This window comes from Pseudonaja textilis, chromosome 1 (genome assembly GCF_049901715.1).
Source record: "Pseudonaja textilis isolate UNSWEBS1 chromosome 1, rPseTex1.2, whole genome shotgun sequence".
Taxonomy (NCBI): Eukaryota; Metazoa; Chordata; class Lepidosauria; order Squamata; family Elapidae; genus Pseudonaja; species Pseudonaja textilis.
The window spans coordinates 126745115-126771955 of NC_141990.1; the positions used below are offsets into that span (position 1 = coordinate 126745115).

Below are 26841 nucleotides of genomic sequence, written 5' to 3' on the forward strand. Positions count from 1 at the left end.
TCAAAGTTAGGACACCTGGTTATAAAGACAGGACCCAGGTCAGTCATTATTCAACAGCCTGGGATCATAGTAGACTATCTTGTTTCTGAAGATACTAAGCACAATTTTGGTGAAATGTTAGGAAATATGTTGTTTAGATCATAATCACTAAACCAGGGGTGGGATTCAAATTTTTAACAACCGGTTCTATGGGCATGGCTTAGGTGATGGCCATGGCTTGGTGGTCATGTGACTGGGTGAACATGGCTTGGTGGTCATGTTATTGGCTGGGTGTGGCCAACTCAATATCACTCACATTGAGACACACATCTCCTCGCCTGGCCTCTCATGACTGTGGGGATGCTGCAAAAGTCGCAAGTGTGAAAAATGGTCATAAGTCACTTTTTTCAGTGCCATTGTAACTTTAAATGGTCACTCCACACAAGCAAAGTACCAGCAAAGGAGGTGTAAAAACTCCAGAGAAGTTCCTAGTCCTGCCAAGAATATAAAAATGGGTTAATGGGGAGGCAGTTTCTCTAAGCAACACCAGAATGTTTCCTTCCTGCCTTCCTTACAGGACTAGGCCAGTAATTTCTTCTAACAACCAGTTCTCTGAACTGCTTAAAATGTTAACAACCGGTTCTAGCGAATAGGTGCAAACTGGTAGAATCCCACCCCTGCACTAAACCCTGCAGCTCAAACCAGCCCAACCAAAACAAGTAAATTGTTGATGACATACTTATTTTAAAATATATTAAGCATATATGTTAAGACTAATGTAATTACAAAATTAAGCCAAAAAATACAGCCAACAGAACATTTTTGTACCTTTAAGTAATGGTGCGGTGTTGGTTTCTCATTGAATGTGGTCCAATGTTCCTCTTCTTCCTCTTTGTAGTCAACAAAATATCCAGTAACAGGGCTGTTCCCAATATAAATAGGAGCTTTCCAGAGTATTACAAGGGAGGTATTTCTAATCTCACAAAATGTAAGATCATAGGGAGGACCTACAATAAAGGATAAAACATCTTATGTAAAAGATTTTTTTTTTAAGCCACCTAGGACCAGAGGTCTGCTGGCTACCAAAGGAAATTGTCTGCAGGAAAATGGTGCCTCTGGGCATCTGAATGCCAACCTTTGGTTTAGCAATACAAGCCACAAAATGTGTCATACCTACCACCCTCCGTCACCTCCACAATATTGCTGATATGACAAAACTGATTTTTGCATAAAAGAATGGTGTTCTGAAAAACCCCAGTGTATTAAAAATTATTTAATCCTAACTTGAGACTTTTTTCACCAATCAGTAGATTCAAATTAAAGTATGCATAAGCTTGAAATCTGTTCATGTGGCTCTAATATTTTAGAGCTCATGGAGTACATAGGATATATGAACTCCTTTTTATTACAATTTCAGTTTGGGAGATCAAACACATATATTGACCTATTTTTAATCCAAACACAATTTCGGTATGCAAATGGGGAGTTCCTTAATGGATAATCTGGATCTAAATCTCCCATCAAATCGTAGAAGCAGTTCCTTACTTTGGACAAACGGCTAATGCTTAACCTCAGTTTAATATCAATCAAATAATTCATATTAATTAACTGTTATAATGCTCAGATCTAAGAAGAGAGTACTTTACACGTTAGGACACCATTTTTTTAAAAAAAACAGGCCTCTTTTCTCCAAAAAGAAGACATATGAATTATCTGGAGCGTTGAATGGTCTTTTAGATCTTATGTATACATTTTGCAGAAATGGTCTTTCATCACTCATCATTATTTCCTTGACTACATAATCTTGTTTGTTTTACATCACAATTTGACCCTATCCTGGGTTAATAATGTAGACATCTAAAGATGGTCTTGTTGTAAGCTACAAAAGGAATGATAAAGCTATTCCAGCATTTTTCAAATCATTTCCATGCAGAGGTATTAGGATTAGAAGAGATTGAATAGCCAGTTGTCCGAAAGGTTACAGGATTTCCTGCTTGAGCAGGGGATTGGATTAGAAGACCTCCGAGGCCTCTTCCAACTCTGTTACTCTGTTATTTCCTGAAGGAAGGAAGGAAGGAAGGAAGGAAGGAAGGAAGGAAGGAAGGAAGGAAGGAAGGAAGGAAGGAAGGAAGGAAGGGGAGGGAATAACAGAATGACGGGAAGGAAGGAAGGAAGGAAGGAAGGAAGGAAGGAAGGAAGGAAGGAAGGAAGGAAGGAAGGAAGGAAGGAAGGAAGGAAGGAAGGAAGGAAGGAAGTTGCATGATTATGATGACACTGAAAGAGTTGCCCATGCAATACAGCTGAAAACTCCAGCTCATGTAGCAGGAGACAAGATAAGACCAGAGTCCCAGCAAATGGGAAACTTTCCCATTGCCAAAGCCTTGGAGCTCCAGCTGTGTCACCACAAGGTGGAAGAACAATATTGTTGGAACTCCACGGCTGATATCAGATTGGCAGAAAGGCCATTGTTAGGGGAGGGGGGGGTCTTAAAAGGAAGGAAGAACCCGGTACCATCTTTTGAGTCGTTCTGGTTGCGAACCTAGTAATGCCAGTGCAGCCAGCTCTCCATATTAATATTTATATCTCAGTATTAAAATAGCATCCTATTAAAAGAACAAGAACAGATTTCTACCAATCTCCCTATTTCATTATTCAATCCCTTTTATTCAAATAATGCAGGACAAGGCATGCTGTATATCAACCAAATATTTTATCTGTTCCAGATGCATCCGTTGTAGACAAAGGGACTGCTTGAAATTCAACAGAAGCCTTGCAAACATGTACAAAGGCAATAATCTATAGTAGAAGGTGAGAGGAAGGATTCTGGGCGGTAAACAACAATTCCCTTCCTATCAGCATGAGATTTGTTGTTTTCTTGACAGCTTCATTCATTTTGGATCAAAAACTTGAGCCTGAAGGCATATTTCCACAAAACAGAACAAGCAAACATTAAGCATAAATTGATGTGTGCTTTGCTTAATTATAGAGACAAACAAGCAACCCAAAGTTAACTTGGGTTAAACTTGGAGATTGACTAAATTTTACCTTCGACCTTTGAAAACAAAGCAGGACCTGAGGATAATTTTTCCCTTCAAAAACTATATGTCCCAAGTTCCTTTGGTGTTTTGAATATTGATGCAAACATTTTTCTGTGCCTGATCGTGTTTCTCATACTTGAAAGCCAAGTGAGTTTAGAGGTTTCAAGAACTGGCTCACCGAGTTTGGGAAGGTAAAGGCAGAATAAAAATAGGGTTTTGGGAAATGGGAAGGAAGGAAGGAAGGAAGGAAGGAAGGAAGGAAGGAAGGAAGGAAGGAAGGAAGGAAGGAACGTTGGTTGGTTCTGAGTCAATCCAAAGCAAACTTGGAGCAGGGGCATTTGTTGGTGGAATATTAAAGAAATCAAGAAGACAGCTGTGAGCTTGTGGATCAGTGGTTCCCAACCAATGGGCTGGAGACCACTAGTGGTCCACAAGAACATTTTGGTGGTCCGCAGAGAAATGTCACCCCCCCAAAAAACAATTAATCCAGGCTGTGTGAGAAGACAAGGCTGAGCTGCCCACCTGGCCCGTGGGAACACAAGGCTTGCGTCACTTGCATTGCGAACAACACAAGGTAGTGAGAGGAGTGGGGACAGGGCAGAGGGAGGGAACTTGCCCCTCTTGCCCCACGTGCCTTGCATGGCCACCGGGCTGCTTCTTTCCACTTCTTTCTTCTTCTGCTTTTGGCTGCACACAAGGAAAGCAGCAAAAGTCTTTCTTTCTCTCCCTCAAACTCTGCCAGATATGAGTCTTTGGGACCCTGCAAGGCATCCTGCTCCAAGAGGCTGTGCCGGAGTGACAGAATTTGGGGGAGAGAAAGAAAGACTTCTTCTGCTTCTTCTGCTTTTCTTGCATAAAGCTGAAAGTTTCTCCCTCTCTTGCCCCCTGAGAACGAAGCTGGAGACTGTATCCTGCAATCCCAAATAAAGAATGATCAATTGGTAGGAAAATGGGGTGGGGAATTTTCCTGCAGGATTTTGTGGGGATTTTTTCAGGGTCTCTGGTCTGCAGGATTTAAAATTATGAGTTTGGTGGTCCCTGTGGTCCAAAAGGTTGGCCACCCCTGCTGTGGATGAACTCCTGCCTCTTTTTAATGTATTTGATACATGTAAAAAAGAGGCAAAGTTTCAATTATGCAGTCATAGCTTAACTTCTTAAATCCCCATTTCTACCCCACAGACACCCCTGCTTGAAACATAAAGGCCACTTCTCAAAACCAACTTCCTTAGTTGTACAGATGCTAAAGCAAATGTATCTTCCCCTGGCTTCTAAGTTTCAGAATCCTGAAAACTTGTACATACTCTTAGATATGGGAGACATAGGAAATATGGTTAAAACATGTTAGATTATTACTAAGATACAAAAATGTCTGAACACGAATCGATTTTAAAGATGGTAATTATTTTCATATCCAAATTACTTACCTGGTTCTGGCATGTTCCAAGCCTCACATTTGTAAAGCTCGCTGGGTTCAGACGATTTCCCTACACCAGTAATATTTGCAGCAGCAATCTTGAATTCGTAGTATGCATTTTCTTGCAAATCCTCTACCTTTACAGAAGCATTACAGAAAAAAATCCAAAATTAATGTAGGTAATCACCATATGACCTCAGAATAAGAGCAAATCAATTAAGAACTGTTTATTTCACTTGGACTTAACTCCTGCAAAGCTAAATAAACAAGATTTGAAAAAGAAAGTGAAATTGATTACAAATATGGTCAAATCCTAAAAGATTGCAATTAAAAAGTAATAATGGAAAAGCGACCTATGATGCCTTAATGCAGAGGGCCCCAACCTTTTAGGTGCCGGGGACCAGTTCTGTGGAGAGAGGTTTTCCCACGGACCAGAGGGGCCCTGGTTTCGTGTGCTGCCTGCATCACACAGATGGGACTTCACTTGTTTGCATGGTCCAGTTTCTGGCATGCCAGGGACTGCTACCGGTCTGTGGACTGGGAGTTGGGGACCCCTGCCTTAAAGGATCAGATAGCTTTTGGCATCATGAGTATTTGTAGATGATAACCTAAAATTGAGTCAGCTCTTGTTCAGAATTGTTCATATTCCAATAAATTAATTTATTTATTTACATATTTACATGCTCCGCATCTCACAGGAAAATTTCGGCAACGTACAATAATCTTGAGCAACCTACAGCTCTGTCTATCTATACAGGCTTTTCCTAGACTCAACTCAAACAGTTTCCATAGGATCAACAAATAGCCTTATCACTGAGATAACCCAAGCTTTTAATGAGAGATTGCTAATTTAGAAGGTTGATGCACAAGAGACAGGTTTGATAATCTGGGTCATCAAAGGACGCATAATTATCATTTAGTCTCAAATCAGGGAGGAATTAAATTGCGTTGTGTTAACTTTCTGTAGGTATTTTTTTCTTCCTTGCATTTTCCCACAAGCAAAGTGTCCACTTTGTTCAGATCAAACCAGTATTGATCCATTGGTTGTGACAGGGACTGATACCATTGAATGAAAGTACAGAACGGGATGGAACAGGAACCAGAAGCAGAACCAGAACAGAACAGAATCAGACAAATCAATAAGCAAAGAAATAAGTATTGAACATTTACTTGTTTTCTTATAATGTGTGTGTATATGCATATATGTGTGTGTTTGTTCCACATGTGATATTATTTCTATGTGTATGGTATGCTCATCAATATACTGTAGTTAATATTGTATTTGTGCTTTGATAAAGAAAAATGCTATTGTTAAATATGATTATAAAATGTGTAGTGTGAAAGACAAAAACAAGATACTGCTTAGTTATGTTATGGATTCTGGTGTGAATTGGTTCATCACAGCTGATATGAAATTGGCAAAATCAAGCAATTTTGGCGGCAAGTATTTAGAGCATTCAACAATACAGACCTTATAAATCCTTTCTTTAATAAGGGAAGAGTTGACTTCATGCCAGTTGTGGTGTTCTGCCTCCCGTTTGTCTAGGTAATAACCCAGAATATTTGATCCACCGCTGTATCTTGGAAGCTTCCAGCCAATGGTCATGGATTGGCCATCACAGTTGAGAAGGGTGATGCCATAAGGATAGGACGGGCAAGCTATAAAAGTCAAGCAAACTTCTGAATAGTTGATATACAAAGCAATAACATCACATGGTTTTCTTTTATACTTTGATTACATTATGATGAATTTATGGATTGACTTGTCTAAGAAAATGGTGCCTTAATAATGCATGTTTTCTAAGTGGTAAGACCCTGGGGACTGTCCATAATAAATATACAGAATGGCATTTTTAAATCTAAGTATATTATAGTATATCTTATAAGTTACATAAACTTAAACCAAAATATTACGTTTGCCTTTCTCCAAACAATATTTTCTTCCTTCTGTGTCTATGACTTTGCTTGCCAAAATAATTCACCATGAAGTCTTAAATATCAAAATGCGGCTGTTCTCTCCAATTTCAATTTCCCTATTCTTCTTTGGTATTCATCTCCTTTATAAGCCAAGCCCCTTTCCCCATAGCAGGTACCCACATTTTCATGTAACAATGACTTATCATGTGGAAACCTACAATTATGTGAAAAGTCCCCATGCTAGCAATGCATGGAGGTATCAAGATGTGAAAAGTTTACATTTTGAGAGTATGGGTAGTTCTTGACTTATGACCACAATTGAGCCCAAAATGTCTGTGGCTAAGCAAGGCAGTTGCTAAATGAGTTTTGTCCCATTTCGTGACCTTTTTGTCACAGTTGTTATTGTTAAGTGAATCATATTGTTGTTAAGCAAATCTGGCTTCCTCCGTTGACTTTACTCATTGGAAACTGACTGGGAAGATCACAAAAAGGTGATCCACATGACCCCAGGACTCTGCAACTGTCATAAATACATCCCAAGTGCCTGAAATTTTGATCATGTGTCCATGAGGTTAAAAGTGTGAAAAATAACAATAGTAATAGAATTTAGACTTATATACCACTTCACAGTGCTTTACAGCCCTCCCTAAGTGATTTTACAGAGTCAGCCTATTGTCTCCAACAATCTGGGTCCTCATTTTACCCACCTCAGAAGGCTAAGTCAACCTTGAGCCTGGTGAGATTTTAACAGCCAAATTGCGGGCAGCCAGCAGTCAGCAGAAGTAGCCTGCAGTACTGCATTCTAACCACTGCGCCATCATGGCTCAAAAATGGTCATCAGTTTTCAGTGCCATTGTAACTTCAAATGGTCCCTAAATGAATGGCTGTAAGTCTACTACCCATACTGACTACTGCTATTGGCTGTAGTTTCTACTGTATGGTGTTACTATTACAGCTTCTAATGGATCAGACCACTTCTTAATCTTTGAAAGTGTACACTTGACCAAGTCCCACTTACTGAGGGCCGCCTGTACTGTGATGGAGTCAGACTCCTGCGAATTTTCACTCATCCCCACTGCATTTGCTGCTTTCACACGGAAGATGTATTTCTCTCCTGTTGTCAGGCCGTGCATGGTGAACCTGAAGAAGAAACAGGGAGGTGAGCTGCTATTGCTGCTTAATTTTAAAGGCATCTGCTTGGACTGTTACAAAATGAAAAAGCTTCCCCTGTCCATGCAACAAACAATTTATCTGTGCAAAACAGCAACGAGATGGAAAACTATGAATCTAGACACTTGGCCATGCTGCTTTTAAGACAGGAAGCCTGATCAGGTTGTCTGTTCTGATATGCCCAATGGGATTTTTGCAGACTGTTGATGAGGTTCTTGCTTACACAGACAATGGATGGTTCAGAGAAACTGTACTTGGTTTTTTTCAGAGAATATTCCTTTATTTCTGTCTTTGGGACAGAAGACAGATCCACATTTTCGGCTTGTCCTGTTGTGTTGTGGGTATGGGCAATTCACTCACCACTTCGCGAGGACATTCTGCTACTTCTACACCATTGCAAATGCCTTTGTTTTTCAGCTGTAATTCAGTATAATTCACTGTTTTCTCACCTGAGCTGTCTTGAGCCCTTTAGTGTGGATGATCCCCAGCATGTCATTCCATTCCAGTAAGAGGCCCAGCTGTGATTGGCTGCAAAGCTGGCAACACCCTCCCAAAAGCAGCCAGTCATTTTCCTATGTATGCAGCCCTCCTGCTGTATTCTCTGCTATTTTATTTGATTATTTATTAATTCATAATCTTGTGGTTTCTCTGATGATGGCCCATTAAATAGGTAGATTCTCCTCATCCTAGAACAGAGGTGGCCAACGGTGAACTTCAACTCCCAGAATTGCCCACCAGCCACGCTTGTAGAAAGGACTAACCAAAATATATATACATGCATATGTGAAAGAGCAAGCAATTATTTAAAACATTATATTGCTTTTACCTGTTATACTTGATTGGCTTATGGTTACAGGATTCCCAATGATTTGATCCTACCACAGAATAATCAAGGTAATAGCCGATCAGATCTTCTTCATGTTTTGGCTTGTCCCAGTTCACAATAACAGAGGTTTTTGTGTTTCTTGTCGCAACAACACGTCCAGGAGCTGATGGCGCCACTGCAGCACAAAGAAAGGCACTTACTCTCTTCATAACAATTAACACATTGGTGTATGTTTGTAAGACACCCAGAGTTGCTCTAGATGAGATGGGTAGCATATAAGTCTAATAAATAAATAAGTATTATAACCAATTTTTTTCAAGTCTACATGTGACTTTCCTAGCAAGTATTAGAAGATGCCATTATGCTGAAAATTCAAAATAACAATATTTTACAGTTGGTTGTACTTTCAGCCAGATGTTTAGATTGAATGCAGCATTTTTACCCACTTATCAAGTCCTTCCCAGATTCCTGAATTGGTCTAAAACATTTCTAAAGGCAGGGAGAATGTAATTTTCAAAAAAAAAATGATCTTGATTTCCGAATTATCAGTTGATCTAGCGATTTCCAAGATGAAAATAAGCCCAGTATCCCCCTAAGATATACATTATGTAAATGTGACCTTTGGAGAAATTCACAAGGCTGACCTTGGGGAGAAAAACTCATTAAAATTCTTCCTCCCTCATTCACTGGGATCTGCCTCTGTTTGCACACAAGAAAGATCAGGGAGAAGATGGAGCTTCTCCATGACAACTAATTCTCATTTCAGTGGCAACTGGACCTGTCCTGTGGGTTTCAAAAGTGCTGATGTCTGAGACACATTTGGAACCTATGGCTCCTTTCTTAAAACCCTCAAACTCACTGTGATAATGGCCATGTCTCCCACAAAGAAAGAATGTGCTAATCAAAATCTCCGAGAACCGCCACTGAATAGCACAAGTCAAAGCAAGTCAAGTGGATATATTTTGGAAAGCAATAGTTCCTAGGAAATAGTAGGGCCATGATTTTTACTCTAAGCTTTGACAAGTAATCTCAAAGTATCCGTCAATTTTATGTTGCAAAACGTAAGGCTTTTCTCTGCTAAATTAATACTCACGGAGCCTTTTTTTTTTTCAGCATTTCAGCACCCTTATTCTCTTTACCATGGTTTCTGAAACCCCATTTGATAGCTATCACTGAAGATCAGGCAGTTTAGAACCATTTTGAATGGAAATCATATAAAATCTGCATTTTAAGTAACTAAGTTAAGAGTTTTTTTTAAAAAAATAAGGAAAACCCCCAAACTTTTTCAACATAAAGAAAACCTGGAAAATTAGGTCTTATGCACTTTATACCCCTGTCTTGCCCAGCTGTGTTCTTTCTCCCTTCAAAGCAATCAAGCTGCCTGGCTTTGGTCACCAAGAGTGTGCTATCTGTCACATATTTTAAGTATATTTGCATTTATCTGACATATGTATATGCTGCCTTGACTCTAAGCCAGTGGTGGAATTCAAAATTTTTTACTACCAGTTCTGTGGGCATGTCTTATTTGGTGGGCATGGCTTGGTGGTCATGTCACTGGGTGGGTGTGGCTTAGTGGTCATGTGACTGGGCAGACATGCTTGGTGGTCATGTGACTGGGTGGGCGTGGCCAGCGCAATGTCACTCACATCAAGTGGTGGCCCCTCCCAGCCATTCCTTGTTACCCAGCCTCAACTTATCTATAGTTGTGTAAAATGTTGTTCACCTTTTTTGACTTTATTATCTGCATACTATAGATGTACTTTCATGGACCACTGAAAGGAGGAAATGGCTCACATGTTTTACTCAAGAGTGTCATAGGCAACAGGCTTTTAAGGAGCTGCCACAAAGAAAGGGGGGAGGGAATGTATTTTCCAAAGCACCAGGAGGCAAACAAGAAGCAATGGATGGAAACTGAACAAAGAGAGAAGCAACCTAAAACTAAGGAGAAACTTTCTGACAGGGAGAACAATTAACCAGTGGACCTGCTTGTCCCCAGAAGTTCTGGGTGATCAATCACTGGAAATTTTTAAAAGACTGGACAGCCTTTTCTCTGAAATGGTATAGGGTTCCCCCCAAAGTCCCTTCTAAGTGTTATCCTGACACCTTTCCCAGAGTTTGGCATCCTCAGTTTTCCTGCCTGAGCAGGGGCTTGGACTAGAAGACCTCCAAACTCCCTTTCAACTCTGTTAAACACACATGTATTTATGCTCTGGACTGTAGACATTCAATGCATGTAAACCCTGAAAAATATGTGGTAGCCCTGGGCAAAAGAAAGGCAGTAGAAACCCCCCAAAGTCCCTTTCCGCTCTCTTATTCTGTTATTTACTATGCAATAGGGTGAAAATGTCTGAGAAAAGGAAAACAGAACCATTTTCCAAACCTGAAAATCATAAAACTCAAAAACTCAAAGGCAAAAAAAGAGAAAAGAAACAAGAGGGCACTTTTTTGAAATTCCTACCAAAATAGGAAGATGAGTCAAATCATAGGGGGTGGCCAGTTTATGTTCTTGTCTAAGGTGTATACAGCCAGCCTTGCAAATAACATTTTTCTTCCATTTTCTCCCATAATAATAATCCTGAAAATTAAGCAATGCTGAAGGTGGGCGACTGGCCCAGGGTCAGCCAGACTTCCATAGCTGGAGACAGATTTGCTCCTGAGTCACCCTAGCCCTAATCCAACAGGGAACATTCCTCACCAATGGCCTCTTTTGCTTGAATAGGTGCTGTTATTTCAGATGGATCACTAATCCCATGCTTGTTGGCTGAAAAAACTCGGAAAACATAGGGTTTCCCTTCCGCGAGATCAAAAACCGCATAACGAGGGGATCGGACTGGCACTTGAGCGTTGACCCTCTGCCAACTCCCACTGCCAACAACAGACTGTAAAGAAAAGAACAAGATCATTACTGCATGTACAGAGCTGCAAATATCCTCAAAGTATTTGAGTTAAAAGTACTTGAATTAATGAACGATAGCTACATAATCTTCTGTTTCTTACATAATCTACGAGATGTGATAGGGAGGCTCATGGATTTGCTTGCTCTAGTTGAGTGACTGTGTTTGACTTTAATCAGCAATAAATTCCTCCCCTTTATACAAATAGTTTGAAATAGATTTCATTCAAGCGGGGATTTTGATTTCTGACCATTTTGATACCATTTAGAGCAATCTGAAAAATAAATATATTGTGAATCTTGCTCAATTCCGGGTATCATGTGATTTTTGTTAGCCCAGCTATTCTAAATTAGTGATTCTCAAACTGGGCCACTTTAAACTAGGTGGACTTCAATTCCCAGAATTCCCCAGCCAGCCTTCTGGAATTTGAAGTTCACAAATTTTAAAGTGGCCAAAGTTGACACAGCTTTGTTCTAGAGCAGGGGTCCCCTTGGCCTGTTTGTGAGTGGCAGGTGAGCATATGTGCATCTCCATTTGTGCAAGTAGTAGGTGCCCATGCTCACACATGAAGCTCCATTTGGGTGAGCGGTGTGGGTGCATTTGACCTCCATTTGTGCAAATGGAGCTGCGCACACTTACGTGCACCTGCCACTCGCACAGAAACATCCCCTCTCATCCCACCCAGCCCCCAAGCTGGAAAGGTTGAGGACCACTGTTCCAGAGGAGATCATTAGTTTAGTCAAGGCCAATCCTGAGCATATTTTCCAGAAATAAAAGCTGCATATCTAAGACAGAGATGGGTGTATCAAAAAGGCTTTTTCTGAATCTGCACCCTTCTAAGTGTTTGGGTTACACTTATTTATCTATTCAGGGATGGTAAGATCAGAGCAAGTACTAAGTAGTTTTTTACTATCTGCTTAGATAACTCCAAGCATGCCAGATTTTTTTGTAGAAGGAAGACTAAACTGCTTCAGCCTCTGTGCTGCTCCTATGGCTTGACTACTCCCAAGTCTTAGCTATCCAATGTTCCCCACTATGAAAAAAAACACTTTCCCCCCAATCCTCAATGTCAGTATTATTTAATTAAATGTAACTGAAGATTTTTTTTTTCTGGGATCTCTTCAATCACCCCTTTTTCAAGAGATTGGACAGCCATTTGACTGAAATGATATAGGGTCTCCTGCTTGAGGAGGGAGTTGCAATAGAACAGGCGTCTCCCAACTTGGCAACTTTGTGGGATTCAGCTCCCAGAATTCCACAGCCAGCATGGCTAGCTAAGGAATTCAGGGAGTTGAAGTTCAGAAGTCTTAAAGTTGCCAAGTTTGGACCCTGGATTAGAAGACCTCCAAGGTCCCTTCCAACTCTGTTATTCTGATAATGTTCATAATTTTATCTTTCTGCTACTGGGCACATTATTAGAAATAGATAAACTTTATTGTCAATTTTATTGTGGGCATGCATTAAAAAAGAAAATCTGTTGCCTCTTCTCAAAAGTGTACAAATACATACACACATACATACACACACACACATGTATATGTATATATATATATATGTATATAAGAAAACATATATATATATGGTATTCAGCTTTGTTCAGGTATTTTCCCACGTCATTGTAGCTGTGCTTTTAAAGTTGTAGCAACCTTTCGGCAGAATCTCATCTGCCATCATCAGGCTTCTGTACTGTGTTCGTCTGTGAGTCAGACTTTTACAGTTGTTTCAGTTTTAAATTTGGGGGTAGCCTACTGCTGTGCCAGAATGGTTTTTTCTTCATCCTGATTGGTTGGGAGTCTTGGTCTGTGTTTATTGGTCTTGGAGTTTGCTGTGTTTTGCTTGATTGGTGCTTCTAATATCTTCTGTCTGTTCTGTGGCTTTTCTTGTGTCTTGATTGGCTGGCAACATTGTGTTCCTGTATTGGAGGCATTTAGTGCAGCTTGGCTCTGAGTAAATGGACGGCTATCCTGCCCTACATAAGAGGTACTACAGACAAAATTAGTAAGATACTACACAGGCATCACATCAAGACTGCCTTCAAAACAGATAGAAAAATAGCAGCCATCCTTAGAAACCCCAAAGATAAAATTGACCTGGAAAACCAAGGCATATATGAAGTCCCCTGTGCACCATGCCCAGCCATATACATTGGACAGACCAATAGAAGAATTAGTACACACCTGGATGAACACAAAAATGCAGTAAAAAAGCTGGAACATACTTCCTCACTAGTCCAACACATGAAAGCCACAGGTCATAGCATCTACTTCAATGGCACAAAAACCCTAGCCACTATAAAAAAAACCCAGCCACAGAATCATCAGAGAAGCCATAGAGATTGAAAAAAGACCTGAAAGCATGAGTAGAAGAGATGATTCCACCCAGACTGTCAATTATTTGGAAGCCTGCACCCACAAACAAAAAAAATCTCCACACCACTAGCCAGGCAGGCACCTGGGCACAAACAGATCCCCCCTAATACCTCCAGCTCAAGCACACCTCAACCAGGCACCCAGATGAAACCTAGCTTCCTAACAAATGATAGCCGTCCATTTACTCAGAGCCAAGCTGCACTAAAAGCCTCCAATACAGGAACTCAATGTTGCCAGCCAATCAAGACACAAGAAAAGCCACAGAACAGTTTTTTGAACTGAAACTGAAACCACTGTAAAAGTCTGACTCACAGACAAACACAATACAGAAGCCTGATGATGGCAGATGAGATTCTGCCGAAACGTTGCTACAACTTTAAAAGCACAACTATAATGACGTGAGAAAATACCCGAACAAAGCTGAATACCATATATATATATATATAATCACTGTCCATCTTGAATGCATATTGGAAAGAGGATGCTTGAGACTTCACAAGGTTGCTACTATATGGAACAAAACTGTGACAAAAGGGGGACGTGCTCCTGAAATGCCATCTAGCCAAATGCCGCTCTAAGGCACGGTACCTTCTCGATGAAATATGACAGTGGGTCTCTGCCACGAGGAACAGGTGGGTCCCAACTGAGAACGACATATGTTCTGCTGGTTTCTGAAGCATGCACGTTGGTGGGAGGTCCAGGGATTTTAACATCACCTAGAAGAGTAATACACTCAATAACTGTTCTGCGCCAGATGAATCTCCCAGGCTAGCATTGATGCAAGAACTTGTCTTTCCAAAATGTCTCATTTAGAGTGCATTGCTCAGCTATTAAGTACATCTACATCAACTTTGTGATTTATCAAAGCTAATTTGTTTCCAGTTTGTGAAAACCAAGCAAGAAGAGTAGCAGTTATTTTTTCACAGCTGGCTTTAAAAAAAAAGAAAGAAAGAAATGGAAGAGGGAGGAGGAGGAAATATTGCATTCAACTCCTAAGATTTTTGTTTTACTTTGATCATATCTGAATCGCTTTCATGTGCGGTACTAAAGGCCCTAATAAAGTCTTCGTGCTTTATGCAAATAGGAGACAGGTTGATCAAAGTGAGGAGCCCGAGAGTTTCTGCTTCAGAAAAATGAGCAAGGAAAAAAATTTGCATGAAGGACCACAGCAATTAAATATAAAATCATACACCCCCCCCAAAAAAAAGTGGGGAGGATGGTGTAGAAACCTCTCCTAGTTTATGAATGACAATGAGATAATATCAGGGTAATATATGGCACAGGAATGAGTTGTCATTTTCCTGTAATAACTGTGGCTGCTCTCCATTTCTCATCAAAGATCAGCAGTTCAAAGGGAGGATGGGAGTTTTAAGATCCACCTGGAATGGCTCAGCTTACCTGAGCTGGTTTAATTTTCGTCCTAGTCAGAGAAAATCCCCAGCAGCACATATTTTTTTTAATACTATGACTATTGGGACCACTCTTGTAGGTATCTCCACACCTGTTTTCTTTCTGAAAGCTTAGTCCCAAAATATTTGGTAGATACAATATGTTTGTTTATTTACTTTTTTATTTGTTTGTCAAGCATGTATTAGGTAACAAATATAAGTATAAACATGATTATTAATACATGAAATGGATACAAATAAAAGGGAACATTAGGACAGGGACGGTAGGCACGTTGGTGAGCTTATACATGCCCCTTACAGACCTCTTAGGAATGGGGTGAGGTCAATAGTAGACAATCTAAGGCAGGGGTCTGCAACCTGAGGCTCTGGAGCCACATGCAGCTCTTTCAGCCCTCTACTGCAGCTCCGTTGGCTGATCCCACCACTGGCTGGCCCCTCCTCTCCCTCTCCATCACTCCTCACCTGGCCTAAGAAGGTAATGGTGATGGCAGGAGATAGAGACTTGCTCCATATTCCAGAGCAGGAGGTGACTGGGTGGGCATGAGTGATGTTGAGTTGGCCACGCCCACCCAGTCACACTGGTTTTTAAATTATTGGCTCCCAAGATTTTCTTTTCTGTGAGAAATGGGTCCAAATGGCTCTTTGAATGTTTAAGTTGCAGACCCCTGGTCTAAGGTTAAAGTTTTTGTGGTTTAGGGAAGAAACCACAGAGTCAGGTAGTGTATTCCAGGCATTGACCACTCTGTTGCTGAAACCGTATTTCCTGCAATCGACAAAAGGAGTGAAGGGGAATAAAACCTGTGACTTGATTTGCCTTAACTATTATCACTCATGAGCATTTTCTAGGCACCGAGAGAAATATCGCTTTGCATTTTAGCACATTGTTCCTATACATTTTGTATTGCAATTTGAATTGGGAAGAAAATAAGTCCCATGCTGATTAATTAGACTTTTCTGGCTCTCTAAGTTCCACATTCAAAAGGGAGAAAAAAAAAGGGTGTTTTTGCTCTGAGAAGACAAATGTTAAAAAATATTTATACTGTGGTCTTATACTGCATCAGCAGGTATGATTTATTGTGCTTTAAACTCTAAAGCACTTCAACAAATTGCAGTTCTTAAGAAATCTGGTGGAAAACCAGAAAAATTAAAGTAGCAATTCCGGGATATCCTGATAATGCAAACACGCAGAATGCTTACCTGCACAAAATGAAAGTGGAATTTCCTGAAACTCAAAACAATAATCACTCAAGAATATATTAACTTAGTTCTCGGGTTCTCCTCTTAACTAAATTCCTCATGTGGGCAATAAGAGAGATGCACATGTTTAACTCAATATTAAATGTATGAAGAAAGGAGTCTAGACAGAAAAAGAAATCTGAATGTCAGCCGGAAGTCAAAAGTTTTGTTAACGGCCACAGAGGTACTGTGAGTAGGTCTCTGTGGAAGTTACGTACCTTCAAAGTCATGAAGGATAATGTCCCTGCCTCCTTCCATGTGAATAGCTGAAGGTAGGGGAAAAAAACAATATTATTTATTTGTTTGTTTGTTTGTTTGTTTGTCAATCGCTTACAAGATAATAGGTAAAAGTATAAACATGAGTAAGAATACAGGAAATAGGTACAGATAAATGGGGACAATAGAACAGGGACTGTAGGTACGATGGTGCACTCATGCATGCCCCTTACAGACCTCTTAGGAATGAGGTGAGGTCAATAGTGGATAGTTTGAGGTTAAAGGAGTGGGGGTTTGAGGATGTAACAACAGAGTCAGGTAGTGCATTCCAGGCATTGACCACTCTGTTGCTGAAGTCGTACTTTCTGCAATCGAGTTTGAAGTGGTTTACATTGAGTTTGTATCTGTTGTATGCTCTTGTATTGTTGTGGTTGAAGCTGAAGTAGTCATTGACCATTGATATTTAAGTTTCTGTACTAATAGAACGCCTTCTGAAAATTACACTGCAACATCTTTTTAGTATTTTGATTGCTTCTTGCTATCATGGGTTTTTATATCAGCAACATTAGTCAAAGTTAGATTTTGAAAACTCTAGCATCTGGGGTTATTAATTCAGATGAGTGCTCTCGTGATGCTAAAGATAAACAAATCCTTAAAAGATCACCTTTTTATTCTGAACAAATTCACCATCTGACCAGAAATCCCTGTTGCTCAGCACAAAAATGAAGCATGTGTTAGGCATAATATAATTTTTCGGTGGAATAATAAATACTTATTTACATATCAAAGAGCTGGACCACTGCAGGTAATCGTCGACTTAAGGCCACAATGGAGCTCAAAATTTCCATTGGCAAGCAAGGCAGTTGTTAAGTGAATTGTGTGCCCCATTTCTTCACCTTTTATTTGCCACAGTGGTTAAACAAGTCACTGCAGTTGTTTTCGTGCGGTTGTTACATGAATCTAGCTTAATGACCCATTGACCTTGCTTGTTGGAGGCCAACTGGGAAGGTTACAAATAGTGACCGCATGACCCTCAGGACACTGCAACTGTCACAAATACATGCCAGTTGCCAAATGCCTGGATTTTGATCACATGACCATGGAGATGCTACAGGGGTCGTTAAGCGTAAAATTGGTCATACGTCACTTTTTTCAGGGCTGTTGTAACTTTCAACAGTCACTAAATGAATGGTTGTAAGTCAAGGACTACCTGTATACAGAGTGTGGGAAAACTGTTGAAAATTATTAACCATAATAGTTTACAATGAGACCTCCACATCTCTCTCTCTCTTTCTCTCTCTCTCTCTATCTCTCTCTCTCTCTCTCTCTCTCTATCCCTCCCTTCCCCCCTCTCGCTCTGTGTGTGTGTGTGTGTGTAGACATAAATACATTCATACATGGAAACATGTGAAAGAGGCCTTCATTCTGCAATTGATAGACAATAGCTAAAATGATGGTGGTGTGGTGGTGGTGGTGGTGATGATGATGATGATGATGATGATGATATATACATACCTACATACATAGGCTGAAATCATAGCTCTTATTTTAAGTAGCCATAAGGAAGCTGCCTGCAAACCCAATTTATGGCCAGCTCAGAAATGAAATTTAACCTGCCCCTCTCACTTAGCAGCAAGATTCCTCTTTCGTAGGTCTGCTTATAATTTCCCCTGAAGAAATATGGCCAGCATTCTTTTTCCTTACACTGTGACCTCTCCAGGTCCATGGGGTCAAGAGCTGCCACAGCATCAGAGGATCTTGAGGGCCGACTGATCCCTGCCTGGTTGACGGCCCTCACTCGGAAAATGTAGGAACGCCCTTCCAACAAGCCAGTCACTGGATATTTGCAGATTTTTACAGGAGCGTCATTGCATTGCACCCAGTTTTCGGTACCCACTTCACATCTGCCAATAATAGAAAGATGGAAAGAAAAACTTAATTTTTGAGATTTTCTAACAAAAAAAGTGGTGAGGATGATTTCTTTAAACTGGTGAATCAGATGCCAGATAGAGTTGAAATGAAGTAAGTATAAAATAATAGGCATTAGGATAAAATATTGTAACTCCACATGTATGCAGTGAGGAAAAAGGAAATTGTTGTGGATAGCTCATGGACATGGGCAACCACAGGGATGTTAATTGGCTTCCAAATAGTAGGCACAACCAGGTAGTTGTGGTCCTGCAACCCTGCTATTTTGAAGCCAGTGACTTTTGCTTTGGATAGAAATAGCAGTTAGACTTATATACCGCTTTACAGCATTTTATAGCCCTCTCTAAGCGGTTTACAGAGTCAGCCTATTGCCCCCAACAATTTGGGTCCTAATTTTACCCACCTCGAAAGGATGGAAGGCTGAGTCAACCTTGAGCCTGGTGAGATTTGAACTGTCAAATTGTAGTCAGCCAGCAGGCAGCAAAAGTAGCCTGCAGTACTGTACTCTAACCACTGTGCCATGGTGGCTCAAAGGCCATAAATTCCATTGAAATAAAACTTGAACAATATTATACTAACTTGCAACAGAAAGCAAAACCTACATCAAATTCAAAAACTGTCCTTTGAGCACTGATAATTTATTTGAAATACAGAAGAATCAAATGCTATTCCTTCCACATATACCTGTCCACAAAATAGCCGATCACTGGAGCTTCATGGGTTGTATTTGGTGGTTTCCAAGTAACAATAACATAATCTCTGTTGGCATCATGGCAGCTCACATCCATTGGTGCCCCTGGGGCCCCCATCACTAGAGCATCAGCGTCTAAAAACCCAAGAAAAGCTCAGATAAAATCACCCTCATATAATGTAAATATGACACCATAAATAACACTATTGGATGACAATGGGGTTTCCTTCACAATCAAGTAAATTCACTTTTTTTTCCCCCCATTCTTCAGTTGGAGAAAAGCACACCAGCGTTAATTATGCTATCTTCATTAAGAGAGAATATTTGCAGCTCAAGGTTGAAATGAGGGGCCCTTGGTGGTCTCTGAGCTTTGTTGGTTATTGGTGGGAGGCTTTTTGGTCGGCTGTTTATTGTTGGCTTATTTGACAGTTCCTTGATTGGGTATTGTTTACTTCTTGATTGTTAGTTTGATGTTGTTCTTGGTGTTAGTCTATGTTCATGGCGATTGCTAGTGAGAAGGTCTTCTGGTCTTTTTTGGCTTGTTGATTGTCTCTTTTGCATAGTATGTAGACATTGCTTATGTAGATATGTCCATTGATAGCCAATTTGTCAGAGCAATCAACACTGACAGGGCAATTTATTTGAAATACAGAAGAATCTAATGCTATTCCTTCCACATATACCTGTCCACAAAATAGCCGATCACTGGAGCTTCATGGGTTGTATTTGGTGGTTTCCAAGTAACAATAACATAATCTCTGTTGGCATCATGGCAGCTCACATCCATTGGTGCCCCTGGGGCCCCCATCACTAGATTTTAAATTAAGAGCAAACCCTGTACCTTACTAGCACTGATGATATTACCTAGTTTGAATAATGAAATGTCTGCAAGAAAACCAAGCTCAGAGAGCACCAAGGACCTCTCACTGTTTTCATTGCTAATCCCTATTCAGTTTTAATAATAAAGACATCGAATGATACTGTTCTTACTGTTTTAATGCGAGTCATGTTATGGAAAGTGATTAGGGGATTCGCCAGACTGAATTTTCCCTTCCACCAAACATCGCAGGTTCTCAGGAAAAATATTCATCAAGAATTTTCCTTAATAAAGGAAAAGCCGGGCTGGGTGGGGAATGGAGAGCCGTTGAATTTTAAACAATGGCTACAACAGTGACTTTAGACATCTATCAAATCTTTCTGTCTCTATTACTGTCTCCATGATGGTTCAGATGAGACAAAAGTAACTATACAAGGACATGTCCTTTAAAAATATTTAGTGAGGCATCTTTTTACTTCCTTAACAAAATCTAAAGATTCCTTTATGGAAGGACATTTTCAAAGATTCTATATCCTAGTTCAGACTTTACTCTGAAATTCTCAATGGCTTTTTATGTAAATTAAGTTGCTTTCAGCCAAATTTGCTGAATTATTCAACAGAATCAAGAAGTCTGCTAATACAGAACATTAAAACAGTAATAACATCATAAAGAAGAACCTGCATATACCAGTAGTTGGCCCTCCATATCCACCACTTTCCATATTGCATGCCCATAACATGAAAGTGTTTTCACAAGTCATATTGGCTTCGTATACCAATAGTCTAAGGATTAATTGATGGATATATGAAATTAGCACACTAATCCTTTTCAGATATTTTGGATTCCAACTCCCATTAACCCAGGCCCATAGATCTAACAGCAAGATATTTTAGGAGTTGTGTTACCAAACATTTGACTGAAGTTAACAGTGGGCAACTTTAGCTTTCTCTGGTTTCCCTGGCTGAATTCTCCGGATACCATCTTTATTCTCCTGAGGTTGGATTCTTCCTAATCTTGAAGAGCACGGAGCAATATTGCAGAGAAAGACAGCATAGCTCCAGGGAAGGCAGAAACAAGAACTACTGAGCTTTTTCACTGAGAACATTGGTGCTTCAGGCAGAGCAAGAAATGAGGGGGGAAACACGGTCCTACCATACATCCATGCAAAAACAAATGGAACAGCATGGAAAGCTTGCAAGTACAAGCCATTGGGTGTCAGTTGGTGAGCTTTGGTAAATTCCACTGAAACCAACCAGACTTGTTTACATGATGGTGAACTTATCATCAAAACCAAAATGTCAAGGAATGTACATCCGCTCAACTTTATAGTTTCCATCTGCTGAAAACACTAGCTGAGATTTTTAGCTCAGACTAAAAGACTGTATAGGAAGAAGGTGTTCCAGGTGCACTTCTGCCCTTAAGGATTGAGGTAATCCATCCCAGATTTGCTAGGGATTTATCCATGTCAGGATGAGATCAAATTACAACCCTCATGCCATTTTATATAGTCATTTCCCATTTTTTTTGTCAAACCAGAAAGGCAACTATTCTCATTTTCTTTTTTGTGATACAAATATGGCAAAATGCTTTGCTAACCATGAATGTGCTCTTGAAGTTGACCAGACCAAAGTTTTGCCCATTCATTTTAAAATCACCCAAACAATTTTGCAAGCAATGTAGTCAAACATTTCAAAGGAAGAGATTCAACATTTTTAGAAAGCCAAAAATTCTTCACTCCCTACCCCTTCTGTTCAATCTTCAAAAAGAATGAAGCAGGATTGGCTCCTAAATAGCAAGGCTGCCATACCTCTGACAAACAGAAATGCACTATATTCATGCACTCCGCCTCTGGAAATTATGCGCAGGGTGTACAAGCCTTCATCATCTTTGTGCAAATGAGAGAAAGACAGTGCTGCTTGTCCATCACCATAGTAGGGTTTTGTCCACTTGGATTCCTTGATTAGCACATCTGAAAGACAGGTTGCACTTCAGTACGTGTTAATAAGATAGCAACAATAAAGATATATTCTGCACTGGAATCTCCTAATCAGTTATTTTAGAGCAAATATACTGGGAAGAAGCTATCATGTTTCAGATGGATGCTATTTCTAATAACATATGTACCTATAGGCTAGTTTTGTAATGTTTGGTGTAGTCCTCAGACACTGTGAAGGATCTACTAATCTGTATCAATGGTACCTAATCTGAAACTTTACAATTTGTGTATTGGGGGAGACACTATTGAAGCAATGTCACAAACATTTTGTCAAGCACCTGTTTCAGCCGACATTAAAATCTTCCAAACTCTATTGATTAACAGAGATGGGATAAATCACTTGGGGGGGTTTTTCTCACTAAAGTCAACAGGATTTAAATATGTTTGGTTTGATTTCAACTGTAGTCAGAATCAAGAATTATTTCTTTACATGCTTTTGATCCTTTCCAAAAAAATTCACTAACTGTAATATATACCAAAACTGGAAAGAGGCAAAAAAAAAGTCAGTGTTAGGTTTAATTTGAGGCTTCTTATAAAAATTTGATTTGAAATCTTTGGGGCATTCCTATCAATTAGCTTGTGATTCTTAGAGGTGAGAGGTTGCAACTTAACATTAACATAAATTAAGCTTACCAAATAGTATGTTTCATCTCAGCTAAAGTAATTCCTATTATTTTGTTTTGTCCTATTACCTTACTAATTGACCAAGTAATTATGTTTGGACTTTTGTGGGGTTTTGAGCCTCCACAGCTATTTTGCTTAGATACCCCTTAATCAATGAACCTTATATTTTTAGGTTTTGAGCTCTGGAGACATATTCTAATCATACTGAAATAAATATAGAATAGAATAGAATAGAATAGAATAGAATAGAATAGAATAGAATAGAATTCTTTATTGGCCAAGTGTGATTGCTTACACAAGGAATTTGTCTTGGTGCAAAGACAAATTTGTCTTAAACAAATATGCAGAACAGTTTAAGAAATATAAAAAACGCCATTTGGTTAAGTGGCAACTATTAAGTTTGGGATGCAGAGCTCATGAAAAGCTGTCACAAATTCCAGCAATCCTTGGAAAATTCAGAAACATAAATATAATTTTTATTAATAATTATTAAGAATCTTACCATCTCTGTACCATTCAACCCGAGGATGGAGACGCTTCAGTTCTGGTGTGACCAAGATCTTACACCTTAAAGTAAGTGTTTCCCCCTCCATCCCAAAGGTGACTCCAAACCTCTCCAAAAACTGAACTTCAAAATGTGTGTAACAGATTTCATCTGGCAGTGGCACTGGAAGCAAACAAGAATGAGGTTAATTGAAAAGACAATTGTTGAGATGAACCTTAGAAATTATTTAATATCCATCAACGTGCTTTGATATGTTTAGGTGTCTTTGAAGTGAAATAATGGGAATCGAGATTGCATTGCCTGTAGCATTGGCTATAAAGCTGAAAATAGACTTCCTCGTCCTTACTTCTCTTTCAAAGCCAACTCAAGGTAGCAAAAGCAACCCCAAACACATGGGGCTTGCCAGATTTCTCCTAGCAGACCACTCATTCTTCTCAAGCCTTCAACAACTAGATGGCATGGGCTTGGTACTAGTGTAGCTGGGTTACAAACATCCAGATTACACTTAGAAAACAGCAAGTAGTTGAGATTATTTAAATACTGTTCCTGCTGTGTTTTTAGCATAAATAGCATAAATAGGATATGCATGAAGACATTCTCTTCCCATTAAATCTCTTGTGATCTATAATATTAATCTGACGTTCTCTGCCTAATCATTTTCTTTCAAGTTATTACAAGTTATTTATATTAGACCAATGTATTAGACTTGTGATCTACCAGGAACATTTTTTTGCAAATTTTATTTTAATCAACTTGCTGTTTTCTATAATCTGAATAGCTTTGTAATTAGTCTTCTTCACTGTTAGAATTGTGTATTTGGGGCAATTAATGTTATATTGTTTTGAAATTTTATTTCTTCTTTTTAAACAGTAACACTTGATTTACTTTATCTCTTGTGAGATTAGTTTATCCCCCACAAGGAAGAGTTATGTACCCAGAAATGTAAGCTCTAAGTTACATAGCCAGGAAGTTGCATTACATAAACTATTTTCATTCATTTATCCTTATATTGCTGGAAAGCCAACAGTAGGCATGAGAGCCTTAATTCCAGGGTTAAGAAAAAAACACCTCTGCAAAATTGATGATGGTAGCAAGAATTACCAAGGCACAGCTCTATTACCATAGCACTCATGGACACCTAGATAGCAGATGTTATTATATAGTTCAATAATTTCAGCCTTCTGGTCAGGTTCTGCTAAATTGTGGCAAAGATGGGATGAGGGGGATACTAAAGAAACAGCCTTGTTTCTTTAAAATTCTCTTTCTTTCAAGGTTTTTAAAAGGATATTTTTATTTTGTGCCTGAGTTGGAATGATAAGTAGTCATTTTTATTTTTATTATGATTTTTGCTTATGCTCTATAGGCTAGCTAGGATAGTGTTAGCAGTTAGGCTCTTCTATAAGCTCCTGGAAAATATCTTTACCTATGTGGCCTAAGAAGATTTCTCTGTCCCTCTGCAGACTATACCAGATATGTTTAAAGTTTCAAAGGGACATGCACAAAGTCTGGCTTAAAAGATGTTACCTAGTTGGGTAATAAACTGTCTGCAAGAAAACAACCAAGCACAGAGACCACCAGTGACCCCACAGCCAGGGTTAGAACAATGAACTCAGGAAACCAAAATATGAGCCTAATATGTCCCATTTTTAAAATTATTGGTGTGCAAAAGTGCCATCACTTTTCCAAGTTAGAAGCCAGAGATTAAAATGCACTAAATATGCATATTTCTTTTTACATGTTATGGATTTTGCAACTTGCTAACTAACATAGTTACTTTGTATTTTACTTTGATTTATTTTCTCTCCTTTAAAAAGATGTTCAGGTTTGTTGGTTTTTAAAATTCCTAAACTGATAAACAAACTCCAGATAAGAAAAAGGATTGTAGTACAACTTTGGGTCTGGTTTATCTTTTGTTAACTCCAAGCAACTTTTTTTTCTTACAGTGTATACCCCTTCTGATGTCAGACCTCATTTTTATGAACATGTGTGATATTATGGGATGCAAATATGTAACATGTTTGACTACACGTAACCGATTTCCTATGCCAAGGGGAAGTTATTTTTACCCTGTCCAATCAACTTTCCTCTTGCACTTTCTTTGTTTTGTTTAAAAAAGGAGTGAAACATGGAGCTTGAGGTTCTCTCTCTTCTTTTTCATAGAGAGATCCAACTTTATCAAAATAACCTAATAAGCTGCTTTTAATGATCTCCCGACTCGGTTGCTTATTGGGAAGGTAAACAAACTGAGGCAGAACCTAACATTGCTACAAATAAATATTAGAAACTCTAGACTCTCTTTCTCTATATGGGTGGGTGAATGGATAAGAGACAGAGAGGGAAGGAGGGAGAGAGAGAGGTAGATTCTAAAGACAGTATCTTTGCTTTTTAATTAAATCTAAGACTTGATTTTAAGTGCTTAAAAATAAGTGGTTTGGGGGGTTGGAATTTCACAAGACCTTTTTTCAGAATAGGGAGAAGGTTTAGCATAAAAAAATAAAGTCAAGTTGATAAGACATTCCTGCTCTTAATCCTTATAGACGTTATTTAGAAAGAGCCTTTATCCAGGAGAGAAACCCATCATAAACTGAAAGTAGAGTGCAAGTTAATAAATAGGTCAAGTGCTTCTGATCCGCTGGTTTGAATTTCTAGATTAAAACCAACACCTTGAATTGAGCCTAATGCTGTAGTAAACTTTTTTGGCCATCTTTTATGAAGTTTCTAGGGGGAGAAACATCTCTGAGGCTTATTTCAGGTCCAGAGTTACTTCAAACTACAAGGAGAACTTACAGCGATAGGGAAATATTCCAGCAGGGTACGGTTCTTCATCCCCTCTGTATCCTAGAAGAAAGCGACAACGTTACGAACCACGTCATTCAAATATATCCCCACGTTTGTGTCTGTTTCACATCATCCTGTGGCTTTACTCACTTCTCACAATCACAGCGGCGTTGGTTGAGGCTTGTCCGTGTGCATTTGTTGCCACTGCAGTGTAGGTAGCTGTGTCATCATAGTGAGCCCTAAACAGCATAAAAGAACAAATGATGGGTCGTATCAAAGAAAATAACTGATATTTCCCTTCAAATGTGGATACATGTGTGTTGGTGAGGGGGGTGTAATCTAGGAGGCAAACAGGATTTTACCACTACACAATCCCACTACAGACCTAACAGAGCCTTTCTATGGTCTGCATGCAGGAGGAACAATTGTCAAGCATCTGGAGAGACAATTTAATGTTTAGTGAGTTTGATTGTGTTGGTTTCTAACAGGTAGAGTTGCTTTCTTCTATGTTTTATTACATTAGTTCCATAACTGAGATTCAATTTACTATAGAGCAGGCTTTCATCAAACCAAGGAAAAGGAAAACACTACATTTCACTTGCTGTATAATAGTAGAGAAATGTGGGCAATGTGAACTATATTTCTTTGTGTGTTATTATTATTTTTTCTTTGTCAGAGTAAATGAGATCTATCCTTTCTCTTTCCTGCCATTTCCCCTGGTTCTTTCTGCTCAATAAAAGTAAGTCACAAATGGCCAGTACAATTGCTTCCATCACTCTCCCCTTTGTCCTTTATCAGTATCTCTCTCTGAAAATGAGAGGCCATGGATTCAAGGCACCTTTGATCAGGACTGGATCAGCTGTAGGTCAAGCTATTACTTCTCGGGCAGGCAAGTTACTGTAGCTTCTGTCCCCACCAAGCAACTTAAAATAACCTTGCAAGTACAGATTAAAAACAGTTTTGATGAGACTACAAGATGGCATCCAGAAATATCGGCACAGAAAGAAACTCTGCCCTTTGTTAAATTAGTAT

General features: G+C 39.3%; 1 protein-coding gene across 2 annotated transcripts in view; it reads right to left on the reverse strand.

Moving 5' to 3' along the window:
- Positions 1-26841, reverse strand: part of MYOM2 (myomesin 2) — an 82808-nt gene that overhangs the window by 30895 nt on the left and 25072 nt on the right. For both annotated transcript variants that reach the window (XM_087916417.1, XM_087916422.1), the window contains exons 7-20: positions 25960-26048; positions 25819-25869; positions 23029-23193; positions 21714-21875; positions 19082-19223; positions 18173-18372; positions 16471-16518; positions 14196-14323; positions 11040-11223; positions 8345-8519; positions 7367-7488; positions 5903-6090; positions 4442-4568; positions 808-986 (exon numbers count right to left, since the gene is read on the reverse strand). In XM_087916417.1, the coding sequence (XP_087772543.1) occupies positions 808-986; positions 4442-4568; positions 5903-6090; positions 7367-7488; positions 8345-8519; positions 11040-11223; positions 14196-14323; positions 16471-16518; positions 18173-18372; positions 19082-19223; positions 21714-21875; positions 23029-23193; positions 25819-25869; positions 25960-26048 (1960 nt within the window). The remainder of the gene's footprint in view (positions 1-807; positions 987-4441; positions 4569-5902; positions 6091-7366; positions 7489-8344; positions 8520-11039; positions 11224-14195; positions 14324-16470; positions 16519-18172; positions 18373-19081; positions 19224-21713; positions 21876-23028; positions 23194-25818; positions 25870-25959; positions 26049-26841) is intronic.